Consider the following 26084-nt stretch of genomic DNA (forward strand, 5'->3'; position numbering starts at 1 on the left):
CCACTTGCTAGACAGACTCCAACTGGTTTAAATAATTTTGAAGGTGTGATTTCCAGAATTGTACACAGTATGAGGTCTCAAACCTATACAAGGACAATATCACCTTTTTCTGCTGACCATCCCTCTCCCTGTACAGCCAAGATTCTTTCTGGCTTTTGCTTTGTCCACCTTAAGATCAGATACAATCACTTTATACTTTGAATTACACCTCTAGCATTGTACCTCTCCTTTGAGTTTTTTGCAGCCTAAGAATGCATTACTGTGCATTTTGTCATTTATGCTTGGCTGTCAGACAAAAGCAATCTTTGGGCTTTGCTAGATCCCTTTTCATGTTTTCCCATATCTTGTCTAGCCTGATGCAGATTTTGGTATCTTTGGCAAAAAAGCTTTCCCAATCCTGCTGTGTAGTTTGAGAGAGTGTTAAGAATCTGTCCCAGGACTGATCCATAAGGCACACCACTAGTAAGGTCCACCTCCTCAGAGTAAACACCATTTACCACTACCCTTTGTTGCCTCCCATTCAACCAGTTTCTAACCCCGTCAATCTAGTTTCCATAACAAAGGCATTCAATTACATCTCCTGTGCAGAACTGTGTCAAAGGCCTTACTGAAATCCAAGTACACTCTCCCTTGATCCAATTTTCTAGTCACCCAAAGAAATTGATCAGATGTGTCTAAAATGGTTTAACCTCTAGTAAAACCATGCTGCATCAGATCATGCAATCCATTGGATTCCAGAAACTGCACTAATTCTTTTAACAGTGATTCTATTGGACTGACCTCTGGGAACTACAAGCCAGTTAACACCATAGTCTTACTTCCACTTTTATGAATAGGAATCACTCCCCTCTCTAATCCTCCAGAACTACTCCCAACTCTAAAGAAGCATTGAAAAGATCAGCTAGTGAAGTAGCCAAGACTTCTTTAAGTTCCCTCAACACCTTTGGATATCTCCCATCTGGCCCCACTGCCTTACCTACTTTAAGCAGTTAGGTCCTCATTCATACGCTTCTGAAAAAGCAAGTGTTGCTTACCTGTAACAGGTGTTCTCACAGGACAGCAGGATGTTAGTCCTCACATATGGGTGACATCAGGATGGAGCCCAATCACGGAAAACTTCTGGAAACTTTGACAGAACTTTGACTGGCCCCTACTGGGCATGCCCTGCAGCCAGCAGGGGTCCCCCTTCAGTCTTATTTTATAGCTACAGGCAGTGCCGAAAAAACAAAACAAAGCATTACGAACCCAACACCGCGGGGTGGCGGGCGGGTTTCCTAAGGACCAACATCCGGCTGTCCTGTGAGAACACCTGTTACAGGTAAGCAACACTTGCTTTCTCACAGGACAAGCAGGATGGTAGTCCTCACATATGGGTGAGTACCGAGCTGAGGATGTCCGAACATGCACCAAATGTACCCAACAGCGTGCAACAGGCACAACAACTGGGGTGGAATTTGGTAGAGGGCATCCGCACCCCACCGGGCAGGCAGAAGGGTGTTGGTACGTCACGTTGGAAACAGGTTACACAGGACAGATTGGCCGAAGATGGAATCTTGTCTTCCGGCTTTGTCCAAGCAATAGTGGGCTGTGAAAGTGTGGAGTGAGCTCCAGGTGGCAGCCCTGCAAATGTCAGGAAGCGGCACCGATCGTAAGTGTGCTACTGAAGTCGCCATGGCCCTCACCGAATGTGCTTTAACACGGTCTTGGAAAGGAATGCCTGCTTGCTGATAGCAAAAAGAGATGCAGTCCGCCAACCAGGAGGAAAGAGTGTTTACCCACAGGCTGCCCTAATTTGTTGGGATGGAAAGAGACGAATAACTGAGTGCTCTTCCTGTGGGCCACTGTCCGGTCTAGGTAGAACGCTAGAGCCCGTTTACAGTCTAGGGTATGCAGAGCCTGTTTCCCTGGATTGGAGTGGGGCCTGGGAAAGAAAATAGGTAGCATGATGGATTAATATGAAACTCCGAAACTACCATAGGCAAGAACTTAGGGTGAGTGTGGAGTACCGCCCGGTCCTACAGGAGTTTAGTGTAAGGTGGATAGGTAACTAGGGCCTGTAACTCACTAACCCTGCGAGCTGAAGTGATAGCCAAAAAGGAAAATCACCTTCCATGTGAGATATTTTAGGTCACAGGAGTGAAAGGGCTCAAATGGAGGTTTCATGAGCTGACCAAGAACCAAAATTAAAGGTCCAAGAAGGGGCCGGAGGATGTAAGGGTGGCTTGATATGGAGCAAGCCTTTAAGAAAACATGTTACGAGGGGTTGCACCGATATAGGGGCATTGACACCTTTATGGAAAGCAGCTACCGCACTGATATGCATTCTGATTGAGGAAGTCTTGAGACCGGATTCCGATAAATGCCAGAGATAGTCCAAAAATCTCGGGATTGGACAGGAAAAGGGATCAAGGGACTGTGAACACCATGATGTATACCTTTTCCATTTATAGGAATAAGATTTTCTTGTGGAAGGCTTCCGTGAAGCAATCAGGACATGAGAAACCAAATCTGAAAGGTTAAGTGAAGGATCAACCTTTCAACATCCATGCCGTCAGGGACAAGGCCTTGAAGATTGGGATGGCGTAGACACCCGTCGTTCTGAGTAATCAGAAGCAGGTCCTTTCCCAAGGGAATGTGCCTGCAGATGGAGAGATCCTGGAGTATGGGAAACCACACTTGACGTGGCCAGTGAGGTGCTATCAGGATCATGGTTCCTTTGTCCTGACGGAGCTTCACGAGAGTCTTCGAAAGAGGAAGTGGAGGGAATGCATAAAGCAGCCCGGCTGTCCACGAGAGGGAGAATGCATCTCTGGGCTGCGAGTGTTCACTCCGAATGAGGGAGCAGTAATTGTCTACTTTGTGGTTCTGAGGGGACGCAAAGAGGTCTATTTGGGGATAACCCCAGTGTTGGAAGGGAGAGGTCGCTACCGAGGGATTGAGCGACCACTCGTGCAGTTGGAAAACACGCCTCAGTTTGTCCGCCAAAACATTGTCCACTCCCGGCAAGTAGGTTGCCCTGAGGTACATCGAGTGGGAGAGCGCTTCTGCCCAAATCTGAGCGGCCTCCTGACAGCAGGAAGGAGCCTGTGCCTCCCTGTTTGTTGATGTACCACATGGCCACCTGGTTGTCCGTCTGAATCAGGATGACGTGATTCGATAGGTAATCCTGAAAAGCTCTGAGAGCATATCGCATTGCTCGAAGCTCCAGGAAATCTATCTGTGTTTGGATTCCTCTTGAGACCAAGATCCTTGTGTCTGCAGATCATTTACATGAGCTCCCCAGCCAAGGTTGGAAGCATCGGTAGTGAGAATGAGTTGAGGATCTGGTAGATGAAAAGGTAGTCCCTGGAGGAGATTGTTCTGATCTTTCCACCAGGCGAGAGACAGACGGAGTGTGGTGATGTGGACAATGGTTGAGAGAGACCGAGACTCGAGTCCATTGTGACCGTAAAGTCCAATGCATGACTCTCATGGCCAGACAGGCCATTGGAGTGAGATGGACTGAGGACACCATGTGTCAGAGAAGGACAAGGAATTGCCGAGCAGTCGCTGTGTACTGAGACTGCAACTGGTGAGCGACAGACACGAGGGTTTGAACTCGTGTCTGTCATAATTGACGAGAAATCCTAGAGAAATTAGAGTGTGTAGGGTCAAATTCAGGGACGATCGAGCTGCTTGCTGGGTTGGGGCCGTGATTAACCAGTCATCTAAATAGGGGTACATGTGAACGCCTTCTTTCCGAAGGAAGGCTGCGACAACTACGAGACATTTGGTAAAGACTCGTGGAGCTGATGCTAGGCTGAATGGAAGTACCCGGTATTGGTAGTGGTTTGGGCCTACTAAAAACCGGAGGTACTTGCGATGAGCTGGAGCTATCGCAATGTGGGTGTATGCGTCCTGGAGTTCTAGAGAGCAGAGCCAGTCTCCTCTTTGTAGAAGAGGTAGAAGTGAGCCCAAGGTTACCATTTTGAACTTTTCCCGCTGAAGGTACTTGAGGGCACGTAGGTCTAAAATTGGACGAAGGCCCCCGGATTTTTGGGGGGGGGGGGGGGGGGATCAAAAAGTACCAGGAATAGAACCCTAGGCCTCGTTGCGAAAGAGGAACGGATTCTATTGCTCTTAACTGGAGAAGGGAGACATCCTGCTCCAGAAGGAGAGTGTGGTCGGATACTCCCCACACTTGTAGCAGCGGGGAGTCCGATGGAACAGCAAGAAAATTCAGATGGTAACCCTGAGCAATGGATTGCCAATACCCATTGGTTGGTTGTGATGGCTTGCCACATTCCATGAAAGTGGCATAGTCGACCTCCCACTGGTATGGCTGGGAGAGGGATCAGGCTGCTGCTCTCGAAGTGAAAGTCAAAAGCCTGAAGCAGGCCCCGGTTGGGGAGCTGCTTTTGTCAGTGGAGGATAGTACTTCCTTGGCCGGAAGATAGACTTCTTAGGGTCCTTCTTGGAGGGCTGTCTAGATGGGAAGTCAGAAGGTATCGATGAGAGCTGTTTGAGGGTCTCATGATGATCCTTTAACTCAGCCACTATTTGCTGAATCAGTTCACCGAATAAATTGTCACCAATACAAGGCAGGTCGGAGAGCCTGTCTTGTACTTCTGGGCGAAGGTCTGAAGACTTGAGCCAGGCCCAACGCCGCGCCGAAATGGCAGTCGCAGACACTCTAGTGGAGGTGTCGAAGATATCGTAAGCTGTTCTAATTTTGTGTTGCCCTGCTTCAAAGCCCTTGTTGACAAGGGTTTGAATATGTTCTTGGAATTGGTCAGGCAGCGTTTCAGAGAAGTCATGTATCTGTTTGAAAATGACCCTGTTGTATTGGGTCATATACAGCTGGTAAGCAGCAATTCTAGAGATGAGCATGGCCCCTTGGAACACTCGTCGACCAATATTGTCTAGGAATTTGTGTTCCTTGACAGCAGGGATAGAGGAGTGTGGCTTTGTTCTTTTTGCCTTCTGAGCTGACTACCACAACTGAGTGGTGGTGAAGCTGAGACTTTTGAAAGCCTGGGGCTGACTGTACTAGATAAGTAGTGTCAGTCTTCCTGTGTACTGGGGCTACGGATCCAGGATTTTCCCCAATTCTTTTTAAGGAGATAAAGAAGAACTTGATGAATGGGAATAGAGGTGATCACTTTAGGGGCATCCAGGAATTGGAGAAGCTCCATCTGGTGCCTATCTTGTTCCATCTGAAGTTGAAAAGGGACCATCTCAGACATTTCCTTCACAAAATTAATGAGAGGTCCTCTGGAGGAGAATGCTTTCTACTTTCAGTAGAAGGAAGTGAAGGTAAATCTGTGTCTGTGGAGGTATCGTCACCCCAAGAGTCATAAGGATCAGCAGGCTGACCTGTAGGACGAGAGGGTGGTTGGATACCCGAAGGGACGGCTGAGGGTCAGAGAAAATTGAAGGAATCGCCAAGGGCACCGGACACCTTGGGGGGGCATCGGTGCCGGCCTCAAAGGCATCGATGGTGCCGATGTGCGTATCGCCCCCGATAAGTGAATTGGTGGCAAGGGACGGCATGGCATCGATGGCTGAGGCACTATCCCCGAAGGAGGAATGCGGAACGGTGTTTCTCCTCCCAATGAAGCAGTCATCGGGGAGGGCACCGGAGCCATCGGAGACCCGGGAAGCACCGGTGGAAGGGCAGTCATGAGCGCCTCCATCCGGGAAAGCAGCGGTGCCAGCACTGCTGGAATCGGGTCGTGACCGGTTCCACTCTCGGTGCTGGTGTCTGTGCCGGAGGGACCTGGAGTCGTTCCATCGCTTTGTCAATGGCCTCCTGGACCAGCCGGTCCAGTTCTTCCCGGAGACCTGGGGCAATCAGCTCCGGCTCCGTGACTGAAGAGGGAGGCTGAGGTACAGTCAGAGGGATCACCTTTACAGGCAGAATCGCGACTCCCAAACCCCGATCGGGTGAGGGTGGCCTCGATGTCCCGGTTGCAGGAGTGGTCGGTGCTGCTCCTGGACGGGGCTTCTTCAACTGTGGCGAGGTTGATTTTGCTCCCTCGACGGTCCGAGACCTACGGTGCCGATGCTTCTCCCTATGATCTCCTCTATCTTGAGGGGGAGGTACGGGAGTCTATGGCCGTGAAGACGTCGATGGCGGGCAGTCACCGGACGGTTGTCGATGGACCAACTTAGACGGTGCCGGTTCAGAGGACGATGCGATGGACGGCGTCTGGGTGTGAGCACAGAAGAGGAGTTCCATCTTCTCCATTCTGGCTTTGTGACCCTTAGGTGTCATGAGGGCACACTTGGTGCAAGTTAGGACATCATGCTCACGGCCTAGACACAAAACACAGACTCCATGAGGGTCTGAGAGACATGGTGCGAGTACAGTCCGGGCACCAACGAAACCCCAACGCCATGGAAAAATCGAGCCGCAGTACGGACAGCCAGTAGGCCGCGAGGGCCAAACTTGACGGTAACCGAAAAAAAAGGTGAAAAAAACTTACCGAGTACCACGGTTGAAGAAAGCTAGAGAGGGGGACCCCTGTGGGGCAAAGTATTTTAAATTAATTCAATTAGGAAAAATTCCTGTCAGGAATCAGTTCAGAGCTCCTAAACCGCGAGGCTACTGCTGCGTGGAAAGAAGAAGACTGAAGGGGGACCCTTGCTGGCTGCAGGGTTAGTGCCATGCTGGGCATGCCCAGTAGGGGCCAGTCAAAGTTCTGGAAACTGACAGATGTTTTCCGTGATTGGGCTCCATCCTGATGTCACCCATATGTGAGGACTACCATCCTGCTTGTCCTGTGAGAATAGAGTTTACACTTGTGGTTCTTCTACAGGCCCCAGAGTGAACACCAAACATTTAAGCAATTTCACTTTACTCAGCCCCTAAATATTTCTCCCTTTCACCTCAGACTCAGTCACTTGCACTCTTCCTTCTATTACCAACATATCTTAAAAAAATAAAGTCTTATCCCCATAACATAAGATGCCATACTGGGTCAGACCAAGGGTTCAAAGCCCAGCAGTGGCCAATCCAAGTCACAAGTACCTGGCAATTACCAAACATTAAAAAGATCAAGTTACTATTCCTTAATGATTAATAGCAGTTTTTAGACTTCTCTGGAAACATATCCAAACCTTTTTTAAACCCATTTACACAAACTGTTGTAGCCACATCCTCTGGCAATGAATTCCAGAGCTTAACTATGTGAGTGAAACTTCTCCAATTTCTTTTAAATGGGCTACTTGCTAACTTCATGGAGTGCCCCCTAGTCCTTATCTGAGAGAGTAAATATCCAATTTATATTAACCTGTTCAAGTCCTTTCATGATTTTGTAGCCCTCATATCCCCCCTCTTCTCCAAGCTTAACAGTCCTAATGTTTAGCCTCCCCTCACAGGGGAGCCGTTTCATGCCCTTTAATTTGGTCACTCTTCTCTGCACTAGTGCATCTTTATCTTTGAGATGCAGCGATCAGAACTGCACACACTATTCAGGGTGCTATCTCAGTACAGAGAGCCCGGCATTATATCCATTTTGATATTCCCTTCCTAATAATTCCTAACATTGTATTTTTGACCATCACAGCACACAGCCAATGATTTCAATATATTATCCACCATGATGCCTAGATCTCTTCCCTGGGTGATAATTACTAAGATGCAACCTAACACTGAAACTGCCCTTGTCTACATTAAATTTCGATTGCTATTTGGAAATCTAATTTTCCAGTCTCAAGGTCTTGCTGCAATTTCAGTCTGCTTGAGATTTAGCTACTCTGCATAATTGTAATCTGCAAATTAGATCCTCCCTCATGCCCCTTTCCAGATCATTTATAAATATTTAAAAAAGCACTGGTCCAAGTACAGATCCCTGAGCACTCCAGTGTTTACTTTTTTCCACCTTGCAAACAGACCATTTAATCCTGTTTCCTGTCTTTTAACCAGTTTGTAATCCACAAAAGGACATCTGCCTCCTATCCCATAACTTAGTTTTCTTAGAAGCCTCTCATGAGGGATTTTGTCAAACACCTTCTGAAAATCCAAATACACCAAACCTACTGGTTCACCTTTGTTAACCTTGTCAAAAAGTGTAGATTTGTGAGGCAAGGACTTCCCTTGGGTAAATCCATGCTGGCTGTGTTCCATTAGACCATATGTATCTAAATGATTTGTGATTTCATTCTTTAGAAGTTTCCATGATTTTTCCCAGCACTGTAGTCAAGCTCACCAGTCTATAGTTGCTCAGATTACCCCAGAGCCCTTTTTAAAAATATCAAGGTTATATTGGCCACCTTTCAGTCTTCAGGTACAACAGATGATTATAATGATAGGTTACAAATTGTAATGTTCCAAAATTCTGTTTACATTTTCAGAACCCTGGGGTGTATGCCATCCAGTCCAGGTAATTTACTATTCAGGTTTGTCACTGGCCTACTACATCTTCCAGGTTCACTTCATCTGAATCACCTTGAAGACTGTCTCCAGAACTGGTATCTCCCTAACACTCTTCAGTAAACACTGAAGCAAAGAATGTGTAGTCTTTCCAAAACAGCCTTATCTTTCCTAAGTGCCCCTTTAACCACTCTTTCATTTAACGGTCCAACTTTTTCCCCTCAGGCTTTCTGCATTAGATATATTTTAAAAAGTTTGAGTTTTTGCCCATTATGGCTAACTTCTTTTCAAATTTTTAGCCTGTCTTAATAATCTTACATTTTACTTTAAAGTGCTTACACTTTATCCTATTTTCTTGATGGATCCTTTTTCTGATTTTTTAATGAAGATATTTTGGCTAAAATAACCTCTCATCTCACTTTTTAATCATGCCTGCAATAGTTTGGCTTTCATTCCACCTTTAATGAGTGGAATATATCTGACTGCATTTCTAAGATTTATTTTTATTTATTTTTTTAAAGTAGATGCCTATTACATACTCAAACCTTTATATAGCCACACCTGTCAGTTAAAAAAAAAACCTGACACCTATTTCTCAGTTTCTCTTTTGAAAGTTTAGTGCTAGAGCTGTGGATTTACTATCCCCTTCCAGTCATTAATTCAAAATTTGATATTATGATCACTATTGCCAAGTGGCTCCATCACCATTATCTCACCAAATCCTGCACTCCTTCTCCTTTATCTTTTGGTCATCAATGTTACAACGTTATTGTTAAATTTTGAACTTATGTACACTGTTCCAAGTTTCATAACCTTGTTCTATGTAATGCCTTTTGGCAATTTTCATGTTCTGTTTCAATGTAAACCGATGTGATCTTTATTTCATATAGGAACACCGGTATATAAAAATCTAAAAATAAATAAATAAGATTAAAATTGCTCCCTCTGTTCCTGAACCAATTGCTCTATTAAATGCATTTATTCCATCCAGAAGTTTCTCCAGCATGACCCGACGTCACTTACCCAGTCAATACTGGGGTAATTGAAGTCTCATTACTGCACTACCACTTTGGTTAGCTTCCCTAATTTCTCCTAGCATTTAACTGTCCATTTAATTTTGGCCAGGTGGACAGTAGTATACTCCTATCGCTATACTCTAACACCTGGGATTTCTACTCATGAAGATTCAATTGTTCATTTAGTCTCTTGCAGAATCTTTATCCTGTTGGACTGCCATCTCGGACATAAAGCATCACCTTGCCACCAAGTTGCTCCATCACAGATATAATTTGTACCACGGTATAGTACTCTCTCATTGGTTATCCTCTACCATGTCTGAGATACCAATTATGTTTGTGTCATTCACTGCTATATGCCAACTATTTTACTTAAGACTTCTGGCATTAGTATACAAACATTTCAACATGTATTTGTATTAACATTCTGCTTTTCAGTGGACAGGGATAAATTGGAACCTTTTAGCTCAAGTGATTCTTTACTTATAAGCAAATGGACTACTTTTTACTGGAACTATTCTGTTGGGATGCCCCAACACTAATGCTTCATTGGTAGCCTTTGAAGATACCTCCCTCCAAATTATGTGCTGCTGAGAAACTGCTTTCCTCTGATTTAGTTTAAACGTTGCTCTCTCCTTTTTTAAAGGAGTGCCAGCAGCCTGGTTCCACCCTGGTTAAGGTGGAGCCCATCCCTTCAAGGGAGGCTCCTTACAAAACTGGATTTTTCTTCCTTTCACCATCTCATCCATGCATTGAAACTCTAGAGCTCTGCTTGCTTCCTTCCTGTTCCATGTGCAGGTCCCCAGAGGCATTTCAGAGAATGCTACCCTGGACATTCTGGATTTCAGCTTTCTACTTAGCCTAAATTTAGCATCCAGTACCTCCCTCCCACATTTTATGTCGTTGGTGCCCACATGTACCATAACAGCTGGCTCCTCCTCAGCATTGCCTAAAATCCTACCTAGGTGACATGAGGTCTGCTACCTTTGCACCAGGTAGACATACCATGTGATCCTCATGCTCACCAGCCACCCAGCTGTCTACATTCCCAATTGAGTCACCAACTATGATGGCCAATATAACCCTTCACTCCTGGGCAGTAGCCCTGAGAGAAAGATCCTCAGTGCAAGAGGACAATACATCACCTGGACAGCAGTTTCTTGCTGCACCAGGTTGATGTTCTCTGATGCAGAGACTACCTTCCTCCAAAGCAGCACCAGGGCTGCCAGACTGGAGTTGGGAGCGGATTCCTCCAGGTCTGCCACTCTAGGCTCCAGAGATCAGACTCCAGGAGCTCATGTATAACCTCACCAGCAGGTTAAAAATCATACATGACAATGCAAAAAAAAGACTGGAAGGCGCCCCCCCCCCCCCCCTCTTGCTATTGGACTGTAGGGATGTGCATTCGTTTCCTATACATGCATGTAATATGAAATGGATGAAATGAATGCACATCTAATTGGCATGTAATGGGAAACTTAACGAATGCACATCCCTATTGGACTGCTGCATTCATCTTATTTTTGTTCAGTTCCTAGTTAAGTTTAGGTTATGGTAGTAGGAATGCATACAATTAGGGTCCTTTAAATGTATTAGTGTATTCACTATTTATCCGATTACCTACAAGGGGATAATTAAACTCTTGATAAGGCCTGGGACAATCCTGAATTTAAATTTAAAGGCTGATTTATGTAAGTGTCACCTGCCTAAAAATAAAGGTGAGCTAGAGGTGGGTGGGAAGGAGGATAAAACAGAAGGCAGGCAAAAACCAAGAGTTCTGACTAGCTATTTAATATAGACAAACACTAAAGCAGTGGTTCCCAACCCTGTCCTGGGGACCCCCCCAGCTAGTCAGGTTCAGAATATCCACAACGAGTATGCATGAGAAAATGTGCATGTTATGGAAGCAGTGCATGCAAATTCTCATGCACATTCATTGTGGATATGCTAAAAACCTGACTGGCTGGGGGTCTCCAGGACAGGGTTGAGAACCACTGCACTAAAGTATATACCCCAATAGTTTGCTTCTCCCCAAAACCTTGATCTAAAGTTTCTCCAATTAGTACTTACCAATTCTCTTCAGCCACCTGCAAGGGAATCCTTTCAGTGCTCCCTCACCCCACCCATTTTACCATATTTTCTATTTTCCTTCCATTTGATTTTTTTCTTATTCCAGATTGCTTTCCCATATATTGTTGCCTATCTTCCACTTTGTCATTATGAATGCTAACCTTTTCAGCTATTTTAGAAAGCCATAGTGACCTTTTTTCCTTAAGTTATAGTTGCTCTTTAGTTTTGCCTAATGATCTACTTCCCTTTAGATTTTCCCAACCAGCCAACTCCTCCATGAGGAACTCCCATTTTAACTAAGTTAGTTTTCCTGAAATCTATAGGACCTTTACACCTTTGAATGAACCTTCATCTCTTGTGCTCTAATATTGAACCACTTCTAGTGATTACCTGATCCCAGATCAACTACAACATCCAAGATACTGTCCTGTTGGAAAGCACTAGGTCCAGTATCATATATAGAGCCTTAAAGACTGTTTATCTGCCCATTAAGGACTGTACTTGGGGCCCTAGCTAGGGACTGGTGACACCAAGTGAGTAATATGAGAACTCTTGTTAGATATATATACTACCTTTTCAATCATGAAGTATGGAGAAAGTAGCCTATAACATTAATTCATAAACAATTCAAAATGCAATAGTTACAAAAGCTTCAAGTGCACAATCTAGTGCCAAGAAGTTCTTGGATAGAGAAGAATCATTACTACACTGTGTTCCTAACAGTTTTCATGTTTGTTCTGAGCTTCAAATATTTCCCTTTGGTGTCCTCACTGGATGCCACAGTTCAGTTCTTCCTTTTAGCCAGGAGTGGGAGTGGAGCACAGCCTAATGGTTAGAGTAGGCAGAGTACCAGCAATATCAGGATTAACATCTTCCAATTAGCCTGAAAAATTGAAATCACCACAAGAAATGCACATCACAATATGCTTGATAAAGTGAACATTTCCAACTCAGCTGATATGTTAAGAGCCAAGAGTTTCTACTGAGTTCTCATCTCCAAGCTTTACACTGTTTCTGAAGACCAAGGCTAGATATACTGTGGTGATAAAATTCATAGCCCTTAAGGTGCATAACAGTCCCAGTCATTGCTCAGTTAACACCTAATGGTATGACAACACAGCTGGGTTCTTTAAGGAGCTGCAGTCTAGGCCCCTGGCTGAGAATTGTCACTATGATGTTTAGACAGGAGGAATAAAATTGAAGAGGAGAAACCTTGAGTAGTTGCAAAGGAAGACATTGTGCAACTGCCTCAGTGGAGAAAAGCTCGGATGAAATTTGAAGCCTAGAGGAAACTGCCAAGTCAGGCAGTCCATAGCAAGGAAAGGAATATTGCCTTAAGTCATGCACATCTTTTGAAGCATAAAGCAAAGATATAGAAACTAAACTCAATACTGTAAGAAAGGAACAGACTTGTGAACTGGTGACAAATACTACCATTCTGAACAAATCCTGACTTGGAAACCCATGAGCAATTCAGTACAAAGCCTTTAGAGACCATGTAAACAAAAAAATCAGAAAGGGGCTATTACTTGTCTCTTGAAATGTTCCTAAGGACTGGGTTGCTCTGTGCAAAAAGTTTGATTACAATAGCCTGTGCGCACCACTGATGCAAAAAGCCTATCACTTTTATGCTCTCAGACACCCAATCCTTAAAGGGAACATTGGCCATCCCTTTAAGTTACCCAATCTAGTAACAGCAGTTATAACAAAGAATGAAAAATATTTTCTGCAAGAACATTCAAAACCATTTTCTGTACACAAGGGAAACTAAAGAGCAAACCTGTTTAAAGTAGAAATGAGGAAGACATGACCAGAATGCCATAAAAGCTTATGATAAGTACCATATTTTTTATAGCAAGAATTCGAGTTATGAGAAGTTACCCTTTAAAATATAGTCCCTAACCAAATAGAAAGACCATAAAGACCATAAAGTATAAACAGAAGCATGTACTGGAAACCACAGTATGACTTTTGCAAGGAATGACTTTTTTCTATTGTTGCTCTGCATATCACTAAAAACCATGCTGATAAATTTGTCAAAACAGCCAAACACTAATTTGAGAAATTAGAACAAATGCATGCAAGTTCTTCAAATAACATTCCAAAACATCTGAATAAAACTTCCAATTGAAATATTCTAATATTTACATAAAAATAAGAACCTAAGACTTGCCATACTGAGTCAGACCAAAAGGTCCATCAAGCCAAATATCTTGTTTCCAAAAGTGGTCGAGCTATGTCAAGTACCTGGCAGGATACCAAAGGGTAGATTCCAAGCTGCTTATCCAAAGAATAAGCAGTGGATTTCTGCAAATCTGCCTTAATGGTTAATGGACTTTTCCCTCCAGGAACCTGTCCAAATCTTTTTAAATGCAGCTACACTAATAGCTTTCTCCTCATCCCAAAAACAAACACTATTTCTAACCCAGGAACAGCATCTAATGAAATTCAATAAGAAATTAAAGACTTAGTTTACGATCAATAGGATCTGAGGTATGGAAAGGGCACAATTTGTAATTTGTAATATAGGTTTACTTTGTTTTATGGTTTTAATATGCTGTATATTAATTTATGATTGTACACTGCTTTGAGCAGTTTATAACTCATTAAATAAATCAAGTTACATTAAATTAAAACTGATAAGAACTAACATCTCCTGCAATCCATACCTGGAATCTTTTGATTTCCAGTCATCCTAAGATTGATTGGGGAGGTAGAGGTGCACAAGTTTCACACAAATTCATGCTTGCATTCTCATACATGCCCATGCTCACACACTTCCTCATATATACAGGCTCTCCCTCACACATTGTGTATATACCTGTCAGTGACAGGATATCTGGCACACATTGCCTAAGTTCATAGCCACATTCTCCCATTCACCAGGCTCACAAGCACACATCCAAGCACATAAGCTTTCACACAAACTGACATACTTTGTACACAGGCTCACAGACATAGTAACAGTAATCATGGCAGAAAAAGACCATGTAGTCCATCCAGTCTGTCCAGCAATTTTTTTTTTTAATAGAATAACTGCCACATGCAAGTTACTGCCAAGCCTTATGTTAAGGGTAGTAATACTACTAGCAAACTTTGTATGGGTGAGCAGCCTTGATAATTCAGACAATGCTGCTTGAACATGCTTTGCTTCAGGGATTTGGCTGAAGCAGACCTGTGCTTTTCCCCTGTCTGCACACCAGCTCTTGGACAAGTGAGCAAAGACATACACAGGCTCTTGCAGACAAGCTTTCACAGATGCATAGGTTCTACTCAGACTCCTGTATAAAGGCTCTTGCACAGATATGCACACTGTCTCACAGACATCCTCACATGCATGGCCTCTTCACTTCGGGCCAGGGTGGATGAGCTCAACTGTTCTTCCTGCACTGGGAGGAAGCTATGCATGACTGTGGGAAAAGCTGTGTGCAGCTTCAAGGGAACATTTGTTTCTTGCCCTTTGCTTTTGAAAAATAGCTTTATTTGCATTTAATCTCAAAATACACTTTCTGAATAAAAAAGTGCTTTGGTGAGTAACTGTGGGCCGTCTTCCCCAGTGAATTTGTATTTGAGAAGAGAGCACAACAGAAGATTTATATTGCAAATTTTTTTCCCCAAACCTGTTCGTGACACCTCCACAGCCAGCTGTATTTTCAGGATATACACAAATATGCATGAAATATGCAAATAATTCTCTTGTACAATATATCCTGAAGACAGCTGGTGAGGATCACTAAAATAGCCATGATGTAGTTACAATAGATACCAATCTAATCAACTTGCTAGTACTTCTCATCCTGCATTACAAGTAAAGCAGTGTAGCAGAATGTTTATATTTTATTCTTAAGACATGGCTCCCTGCTATATTTAATATCAAACTTGCCATGGTTTCCTTTAAGCTCTAACCTCATCTTTATATTTAGAAGCTTTAAGACCAAACTTTCATGGCAAAACCAGGATGTTCTGACCATTGTCTTGAGTGCACAGCTTCTGCAGCATACTAAAGTTACACTTCAGTAGGAATTTGTAACAAGGAATACATAATCAAGTTAGGAAGCTGGCAGCTCTTAAGACTTAACAGATGCGAAGTTCATGCAAGTTCCACCAAATGACATACTGATGTGAACTGTTTCAGGTACACAGAGCATATTATAGCCCCCCTACTGGGAATGACATACAGCACATACATGTAGGGGCATCATTAATCTAATACATCATATAAACCATATATCCTAACCTTCAAATATATATATTAGCCGTTAAGCCCGTAACAGGGTACATTAAAAACATTTTCGGTCCGTTTTCAGACACTGCACCCGCCTACACTTCTGTTCCCTCACCTCAGTCACTCATCCTCCCCTCAAACTCCCCCCTCACTCTCTCCCCTTCCCTCAGTCACTCCCCTCCTCCACTCCCTCTTTCTCTCTTCTACAGGGCCAGCTGGGAGGGACCAGGCTAAAGGAGGAGGCATTTGCTGACGGAACTGCAGCATGTTAACAGCTTGAGCCTGTCCCTCTGTCACTGTCCCTACTCCCTCCCCCGGCAACGGAGGACCAGGCTCAGGCTCAGGCTGTTAACATGTCTGAGGAGCCTTTTCTTGGAGCGGTGATCTTGCGCGCTCGTTGCTTGCCCGCCCGGCTCAGCTTTCACCGCCGCTGCTCCACGCCGCATCCGCTGCTCTCTATTGCTGGCCTGACCGATGCTCACATACCGCCGCCACTGCCGCAAAATGCCGTGTCCACCGCTCTGACCGAGATGCTCTCGCAGCATGTCGGGCAGAGTTTTCTGCTCTCTACTGCGCATTTGCGGCATGGTCAAGCCTCATTTATCTAGTTGATTATATTTTCCACAATTTATTTTTCTTAACACATCAATACTCAGATGTATACAAGTTACATCATGTACATGTTCCTAAATATATCAAATTACATATGAACATATCAAAAGGTATAGAACATTTCTATCCACCTTCAATACACAGATTTACCTCACCACTCATATCTAAAAACCCTCATCAAAAAAAAAAAAAAAAGGCACACAACCACCTCCCAGTCCCAACAAGGACCCTTGTTTCACCCCACCTGGGCTTCTTCAGGGGATGTATTTCTACGCCATTCCCATAAAATTACTGGACCAGTATCTGCGAGAGACCAGATCATGCCAGTGCGATCTGCACTGCCCACATGTAATCCAACCACCGGCCCATGTACTCTACAAAACATACATCATTAAAAAATACTCAAAATATCCCTATTGTTACTCTTGCCAGACTCTCTCACATACTGGCTTTAGTCCTCACAACCTCATGTCCATATAATTCTTCTATTCACATAATCCCTTTCTACCAACTGCAAACATTAAGCATCATTCCTCATACATCTCAAATACCCCCTCCCCAACCATATTATAAACCACTAATACATCTACCACATATCAATACTCAGCCAATATAATCTGACCAACACCACCACAGTCAATTGCGGGCACTGCCATTCACATCAGTATGACTAACATCCTCTGCAGGCATCAGCCCTCCTTTTCTAAATTCAAAGATACAAAGCATCTCCTAGCTGTACACAATTATATATACTCATCCCACAAAGTAAAAAACCTGTTAATATTCCTTCATTCCACCAGACACTCTTCAAACGCAGACAGCACTTGCTTCTTACGTACAGGCCACCATCTTTAAAAACAAACTGCAGCCATACACCCACCCCCTCAATTCTCATATGACACTTATCCTATCAATGTAATATCCCACCCCAAAGTACTTCCCACTCACTAGCACAATTAAAGCCACGGCAGTGCGATGTTTTTCAAAAATAAATAAGTCTCAATTCTGTTACACTTTCCCAACCCCTTAGTAATAAAACTCTTCCCACTCAACATCCCATCTGTGGGGTTTAAATAATTATGTTGCATGGAAATAGTTTTATTACTAAGGGGTTGGGAAAGTAACAATTGAGACTTATTTTTGAAAAACATCACACTGCTGCGGCTTTAATTGCAGTGGTGATTGGGAAGTACTTTGGGGTGGGATATTACATTGATAGGATAGGTGTGTCATGAGGGATTGAAGGACTGTGTTGGGATTGGTAGGATTGAGGGGGTGGGTGTATAGTGATTGGCTGCAGTTTGGGGTTTTTTTTGTTTTTTTTTTTAAAGATGGTGGCCTGTACATAAGAAGCAAGTGCTGTCTGCGTTTGAAGAGTGTCTGGTGAAATGAAGGAATATTAACAGGTTTGTTACTTTGTGGGATGAGTATATATAATTGTGTACAGCTAGGAGATTTGATGCTTTGTATTTTTGAATTTAGAAAAGGAGGGTTGATGCCTGCAGAGGATGTTAGTCATACTGATGTGAATGGCGGTGCCCACAATTGACTGTGGTGGTGTTGGTCGGATTATATTGGCTGAGTATTGATATATGTGGTAGATGTATTAGTGGTATATAATATGGTTGGGGAGGGGGTATTTGAGATATGTATAATGAGGAATGATGCTTAATGCTTGCAGTGAGTGTGCTGGTAGAAGGGGATTATGTGAATAGAAAAATGATATGACATGAGGTTGTGAGGACTAAAGCCAGTAAGTGGAAAATATAGTCTGGTAAGAGTAACAATTAATAGGGATATTGTGAGTGTATTTAATGATTGTTAGTTTTGTAGAGCACATGGGAAGTGCAGATCGCACTGGCATGACCTGGTCTCACAGAAGATACTGGTCCAGTGAGTTTATGGGCATGGTGCAGGAATACATCCCCTGAAGAAGCCTGGGTGGGGTGAAACAAGGGTCCTTGTTGGGAGGCTATATGTAGTGGTTTTTTAGATGAGGGTTTTTAGAAATGTATGATTGGTATGATGTATGAGTGGTGAGGTGAATGGAAATGTTCTTCTATACCTTTTGATATGTCCATATGTGTAATTTGATGATTATATTTAGGAATATTATGTAAATGGTGTAATTTGAATACATCTGAGTATTGATGTGTAAAGAAATAAAAAATTGTGGAGTATTCATATATATGGTTGTTGAAGGTTAGGATATGGATTATGTGATGTATTAGATTAATGATGCCCCTACATGTATGTGCTGTATGTCATACCAATGATACATCTCAAATATTTTCCCATGGGCTCAATTTTAAAAGCATAAGCTACAGCAAGGGCTGACAATCTAACATTTACCTGCATGGGATAGTGTTGCATAGAGATGGTCATGAACCACACATATGAAACTGAAGTATTCTAGAATACTGGCCCACGACTGCATTTTCCTGCATACATGTGTGCATTGCTTACCCTGAGGGTGTATGGTATTGCAGAGTATGGAGCTTGCGCAAAGTTTCCGTTGATGACAGCGGGTGATCCACCTCTATAGGTATCAAAACCTGCTCAAAATAAAATGCCATTAAATTACAAGCCAAGCACCTCAAATTATCTAAATGTTTGCAATCAATATTTTACTCTCAAGTGGAAGAGAATCCTCAAACCCAAGTATTTCATAAGAAAAAGGGTAATTGCTACCTAACATCACTTCAAATCATGGGACACTGATTTGTAAAGTATTTTGAGCAGTATTAAATGCTGAGCTCTAAATGTGAGTGAAACTAGCTGCAATGGGTGGTCTGCTTGCTCCTCATCTTTTAATCTAAAAGAAAAGAGGACATGCTGGCCACATCTCAAGTCAGCTGTTTTGTCTCCATCTCCTCCCCAGTCCCCAACTACCCACTCACATCCCACCCCCAGTGTTCAGAGAAATGCAAACCCCCTCCAACAGCTCTTAGAGACTGATTGTGGCCCCAGTATCCTATGCACCAGAGATCACCATGGACTCTCAGCTATGAGAGGCTGAGAGGAGTTGGTCAAATGCTGACCTGCCAGAAGTGCTATTCAGATGAAACAGCTGTAGGAACAGGCTCACAATCCTGTTTTTTCAAACTTTAGAACTAGTCTTAAAGCAGATCTTACCTCATTACATTAGCAGTATTTCACATAATTGAAAACAGCACCAGTAAGCTCTGAGAATGAGCTCTACCTGTTGTAAGAATGGCAGGCTAGAACTTATATTTGAGTATATGGATTGATTTATAGTGCATTAGGTACAGAAATTCAATCTAAAGTAAGTTTTCTATATTAAGTGCTTTAATTCAGAGCTTTCAAAACCTGTTCCAGAGATCTGAGTCCCCTGGGTTTTCAGGATCTCCAAAGAATATACATGAGAAGGTTGCCTATGTTGGAAACCGTATATGCTCTCGTACATGTTATGGATAACTGGAAAAGCTGACTGGCTGTGGGGTCCTCCAAACATTTGGGATGTTGTGTATAAGCAGTTGAAAATTCAGTGACATGAATAGTGGAGTGCAGCCAGATATCCAATGCTGCTGTTGATTTCTGTGTTCTGTCAGTCCAGGTCTATGCTATTTTGCTTTTAATGTTGAGCCTCAGCACTTTATGAACAAGCCATAATTTCTTCCATATGGAGACTAACATGGTTATCCCAAAAATATTCAGTCAAGTTGATGGGTCAGATTAGTACTGCTTTGACTTCTGGGCAAAGGGGCAGCTGCCATGAGCCCTGCATAACTGTGGGCCCACTGCTCAAGCATGCAATTTTCTGCCCTAACTACTGGCCAGTTCCCTGAATCTCAGGCAGCTGAGAACAGCCCTCAGTCAGGGCAGAACCCACCCAGGGAGTGTGCAGGAAACAGAAGGGAGGTTGTGAGCCTGAAGCAGACTGCATAGAGCAAAGCGCCATTCTGTTTCCTAATCCAGCCCTGCCTCTGTTCAGTGAATTATCTATACTGAAATGTATTTTAAGTATGTATGTTTTATTTGCAACCCACCTAGGATTATAGATAGGATAGAAATAAAGCTATATGCAACTAGTTGGTGGGATCTAGACTTCAAAAACTGCTTAATTGTGAACTCTTGGATCTTGTGATGGACTATCAAATACATTTTTGGAAATTTTTGAATTTGAGTTAATACAAAAGTTTTTTAAAGTGATATAAATTATCTGAGTGGATGTATACACCTTTGTATGTTTGATATTTTATGTAGGTTTGGTATTGTGGTGAAATTTGGGTATATAAAGTTATGAAATATATAATCTTTTCCTACAAGGATATTAAGCACATTGAGTCATCTTTATACAGGAACCACCACCACTTCCAAAGATCCATTGCTTTACATGGCCATAAACTCTCCAACATGGCAGTACCTAGAGGAAAAAAGATTTGCACCCCTACCAAACCAATATTGGTATTAAGACCCTTCTCCTGCTGCCAGATGCTTCTGGGGACAGCCCTAGACTTAGTTTAAGTGGTGGGTATTCTCCCAGTAGCACTCCCTGAATGAGCATGAACACAACCATACTGCAGTCCCACCCCCTTCCACACGGATACTTGTTCAGACCCTACAGCAGCCCTGCATGGGTTTTCTTTTGAACACACTGGATAACAGGCTCATGAAAATTTGAGTCCTGCCACTGGTAAATCTGCTTCTCTTAGTAACTAGGCTTAAGTGTCACCTTGCATGAACCTCCTGAAGAGAGGCTTATCTAAAGTTCCATCAGGCAAAGGGATGTCCATGACCCCAGTATTAGAAGCAACACCATAACATCCTGTTTTGAGATAAAGTCTTCAAGTTTAAGCCTTCATTGGATGCATAATTTTTCAAAGCAGAGTCAAGACCATCAGTGAATCTACCTTGCCTTGAACATAGCATGGCTGTCATGTTACTCTACTTGAATGTATGGAAATAAAGGTTATCACCTTAAACAAAACGTTAATAAAAGGTGATGACATCTGACTAGCTTTTAGAAGTCAGAAATAGAATAAGCAAAAGATGACACTTCTAGAAAACATGAGAATCAAAGGTATTTCAAAATACTGGGAAGTAGGGTTTTGATGTGTGATCAGAATGTTACTGACTAATTTTATGGCTCATAAGATAGGAAACCTATGTTTGAATCCTTTGTCAGTTCTAAATGCATTAACTTTAAATTTAAAACCTTGACTTGCTTAAAATTATTCTGATCATAACCGATGTAGTCTGCTTCCAAGAAGGATACTAACTGGGCAAGGTAATTTCAGATCTTGTGCGACAGTGTAGACAAAGCTCATGTCAGAAAAACATAGGAGGTTGCTGTTAAAAAGTGTAATATCTTGCTAAACACAGAGTGGCATGCTTGAGAGAATGCCAATCAAAATATCTTCCAAAAAATCCCAATACAGTGTAAAAGCTTACCTTTATATCCACTGGGGGAGCGATATGAATTGGCCATTGCTCTTCCACCTCGAGGGACTCCTCTAACTAAGCCACGATTGTTAGCATATGGTTGCGTAGCTCTGGGAAAAGCATTAGTTTGTGCTGGATAGAAGGTAAGATTGTTCACAGGAACAGTTCCATCAGGCTGGCTAGTACTTGCTGTTGAGAAAGGATACAATACAATTCCAATCTTGGAAAAAAAAAAAACCAAACACAAAAACCCAAAACCCAGCATCCTTCAAATCACAGGAGGGACTGGCCCTGGCCATCAGCTACAACACTAATCCAATATATTAGGACCAGTCAGGACCTGGTGCACCATGGAGGTGGGTGAGGGGGGTGTTAGCCTGCAAGGGCCACCATTGTAGCAGCAACCATCCTTGACCCTAAGTGGTATTGTGCATGCATCTTGAGAGATCTCTCCAGTTGGAGTGTGTTCCTTAGGCTATCCAAGTATGAGGGTTACTGGCCAGTCTGCCAAGGGAGAAAAATGGGGAAAGGAATTAGAGTTCAACATTATGGCACAGGTGGCAAACTCTGGTCCTTGAAGGCCACAGACAGGCCAGGTTTTCAGGATATCCACAATGAATATACATGAGATAGATCTGCATGCTCTGTCTCCAATATATGCAAAACTCTTGCATATTCTTTGTGGTTATCCTGAAAAACCTGGCCTGTTTGTGGCCCTCAAGGACTGGAGTTCACCACCCCTGGCTTATGGTATTAACATTTTACATAAAGAAAATCCATCTTCACAGAAGAATGCCTTACATTATTCTGCTGCAACAGGATGGTAGACAAGATGCCAAGCTCTTATAGAAGCTCAAGAGCTATGTAGAGGTAAAAGTTGCATATCAGGATGGAGACAAAAGCCAAGCTACTTTGAGCAATCCAACTATCAACTGGGCAAAGGTGTGTATAGGGACCTTTGTTTTTGGCTATTTAATTTCCCAGGATTTTCAGGGTTTATTATGAAAAGAACAAAACAGGAGAAAAATCAGTGGAAAGATTACTCATTTTTCTGGGTAAATTTATTTTGCTGGACGAAGCCAGTACAATAAAATTAAACATTTTCCCATTCACCCACTCAGCAGCACCCCTATCTATCCCCATTCCTTACCATGTCTCAAACCCTAAGAATCTCCTTCCTTCCTCCCCTTTCCCCCCATTGCAACATGCCTCCTTTCTAGTGGTGGCTCCAGACTTTCAGCAGCATGCATACTGAGGCTCCCATGCTCTACAGCACTACACCTCTGCTTCTATGTGGGGCCAGGGAGCCTGCCAGGAAATGCTTCTGGTAGACAACCTGCTTCAAATGCATTGGCAGCACCAAGCAGCAGGCACTTGCTCTTCAGTGCTATATCAGCGACAATGGAGAACAAATTCTTTTGCTGGTGGTGGGTGGGACTTTAAAGGCTGCAGGTGCTTTGGCCCATACTGGCTTCCAGCAGTTGCTGAAGGCCTTGACACTGCATCTGCAGCTCTGGAGCTACTCTTTAAACTGATTTTCACCTTAATGTTAACACTGGTTAAACAGATTACTTTTGGAAAAATCTGGGAATTTATGGGTGAAAATGACGGAACCTAAGGATGTGGGCTGCTGTATGGCAATTATATTATGAACACAGTTAAGGGCTTGTGTCAATTATGAACTTCAGTGGCATCTTACCAGTTCATGAGGCTGAGTTAGTTTTATAAAAATGAAGTCTGCTCTATTTTCTGTTCTCCCTCTAGAGTACATAAAACTAGAAGTCTGGTTAATCCTAGCTTCTTGGATCTAAACAGATTAAACCTGTTGACCAAGTAAATAAGATGTTCTAAAATACTAGGTCAGGCTCATCCATACTTTCTTTGGAAAGATAAGCTGCACCATATAAGCAGTATTCATCAACAAGCATTTACAATGTTGATGTGAAAACAACCACATTTTATAGTAATGTGTTAAAAGTCCTAACTTAATCCCCATGTTTCAAAGTGGAGTTTAGCAAGTTAAAGTCAACAGAAATGCAGTTAAATTAGAAATATGTCCCCTTGCACAGCTTAGCTCTTAAGATATACTAAAAAATGCTTTCCAAGAGCCTTAGGAACTCCCCCTCCCCTCCCTCATGCACCAAAGTTTAATAAGTTCAGCCAGTGTTAATAGCAGTAGAAAAGTACCTGGGAGTATAGAGCAGTGTTTCCCAACCCTCGCCTGAAAGTACACCTAATCAGTCAGGTTTTCAGGATATCCATACTGAACATGCATGAGAAAGTTGCATCCACTGGAGACCCAGGATATGCAAGTCTTTCATATGCATATTCATGGTGGAAGTCCTGAAAACCAACTAGCTAAGTGTCTCCAGGACTGGGTAGTGAAACACTGGTTTAAGGGTGACTCCAAAGACCAGAACACAGACTGCCCTCCAGGAGACTACACTGCAATGTGAAGCAGCCTAAATACTTTTAGAACCATAATCTGGTTTGTAGTTGCTGTAGTGGGTAGTCTTACATCTATCCAGCCTTGGAGATAGTTTATATTCCAAGTTATTAATGAAATGGACTGGAGTATTATGTTGGGTCACACAAACTTCAATCTATAAGGGATCTCTTTCTAAATTTCCAACTGTAAGGTTACGTTTACCAGCATGACTCCTGAATGAAGTCAATTACCTGTTTGATGTTTTCCAGCATGTTCACTACTCAGCTTCCATTAGGACTGGCAGAAGTCAGCCTGATTAACTGGAATTTAGCATCTAGTATAGCTCTGGTTTCCTACTGGTACCACAATTTGATCTGATCAGCCTAAATTTGACCTCTTGTTCCAAATTTCCTTGGACTCAGTTATGATTCTACATGCTTATAACCTTTGGACACAACCCTGGCTCATCTATTGTAGAGACTCAATTTGGCTGCCATAGAACTGGTCTAAATCTGGATGTCTAATGAAGAATGCAAAAATTGTGCCAGATACCTCCTGGAGTACTAAAGATCAGCACCAAGGCATTATTTATATATAGTAATATTAATGCTTACTTGAAACTACTGACATCGCAAGGTATTAGTGCTGTTGTAGTAAAGTAGAAGAGTACACATCATCCTACTCTATGAAGTGGCAATACTAATCAGCTAAACATAGGACTGGTCTACTGCCCTTCAGGTTCACTACAAAAAGATTGATCACCACTGAGAATTTACTAAGGTATTTCCTTCTCCAGAATCTACAATTGGAGACTAACCTACAGGTAGACAAAATGCCAAGAACCTTAGTATGTGAAATGTTTCTAGAAGCAATGGAATGGTCAATTGGTCTCAAAAGCAATGCACAAAAGCAGGCCACACTAGACCTAGTATTTGCTAACAAATAACTGCTCAATCAATACCTCACACACTAGTGTGCTTGTCCGATCACCAATTAATAAAAGCAGAAATAGCCCTCACTAGCCAAATTCACAATAGGATGATAGAAAAGAAAAATATAGAAAGAAAAAAAGATTGAGATAGAAGTACTAGCTGAAATAGAAACTAAAATACATGAAGTAAATCTTACCAAACCAACAGCTTTCAACTCCTGGGACAACAGTCAATGACATAGCTGAAACCCTTAGCCCTGTTCAGAAACTAAAGAAAAGGACTCCAAACAAAAAAACCCCTGGTTCAATGAACTAAAAAGCACGAAACAGAACTTTAGGAAACTAGAGAAACAATGGTAGAAATGCCATTGAATTGAATCCCTAGGAAGATACAAATCCTGCCTCAAAATACCATACACTAAACAATAAAGCAAAAAAAAAAAGCTGTTAAATATAGCCCCATGAATCTGTTTAATTCTAAACTTTTGAGATAAACATCTAAAAGACAGACATCTTACATAAAGGAGCTACTTCACAAAGCCTCTTTCAATGAGTATGTAACCGCACTATTAGACAAAATTGATGTTAAATTCAGTCAACCAAAAAGCACCTGAAGAATCAAATGGTTCTCACTGACTAAGTGGACAATTAGTCAAATTAATAAAATTAAGATTAACTCACCATATCCCAATACCAGCCAGTTCATTAAAACAAGTACACTAAGTTGTCAATCCAATCACATCACTATCAGAAGGAATACCTAAAGGCTTAAATGAATTAGCCATGCTGTCATGGGATCTGTCAATCAGGTCCGTGAGGCGAAGCTTTGTTAAGCAGAGGTTTAGCTTTTTGTCTGCGGCTGTGCGTGTGTTCCCGTGCAGGAAAGTAACTCTCCTCAGTCTGTGATTAAGCTGTAGTTGATTCGAAGAAGCTGTGACTGCCAGGGAGGAGGGCGGGTCAGCATGGCTAATTCATCCTGCTATCTACGGAAACACTGTTTACGGTAAGCAAACTTGCTTTTTCCCTGTTGATAGCAGGGC

The 26084-nt window shown here is 42.6% G+C and overlaps 1 protein-coding gene across 5 annotated transcripts in view; it reads right to left on the bottom strand.

The window, feature by feature from the left end:
* The window catches only part of CAPRIN2 (caprin family member 2), a 263440-nt gene that overhangs the window by 29283 nt on the left and 208073 nt on the right, over positions 1-26084 (bottom strand). For all 5 annotated transcript variants that reach the window (XM_029600006.1, XM_029600005.1, XM_029600004.1 and 2 more), the window contains 2 exons: positions 21695-21874; positions 18746-18834 (listed from right to left, as the gene is read on the bottom strand). In XM_029600006.1, coding sequence (XP_029455866.1) covers positions 18746-18834; positions 21695-21874 — 269 coding nt within the window. The remainder of the gene's footprint in view (positions 1-18745; positions 18835-21694; positions 21875-26084) is intronic.

The sequence above is a fragment of the Rhinatrema bivittatum genome, chromosome 4, assembly GCF_901001135.1.
Source record: "Rhinatrema bivittatum chromosome 4, aRhiBiv1.1, whole genome shotgun sequence".
NCBI lineage: Eukaryota > Metazoa > Chordata > Amphibia > Gymnophiona > Rhinatrematidae > Rhinatrema > Rhinatrema bivittatum.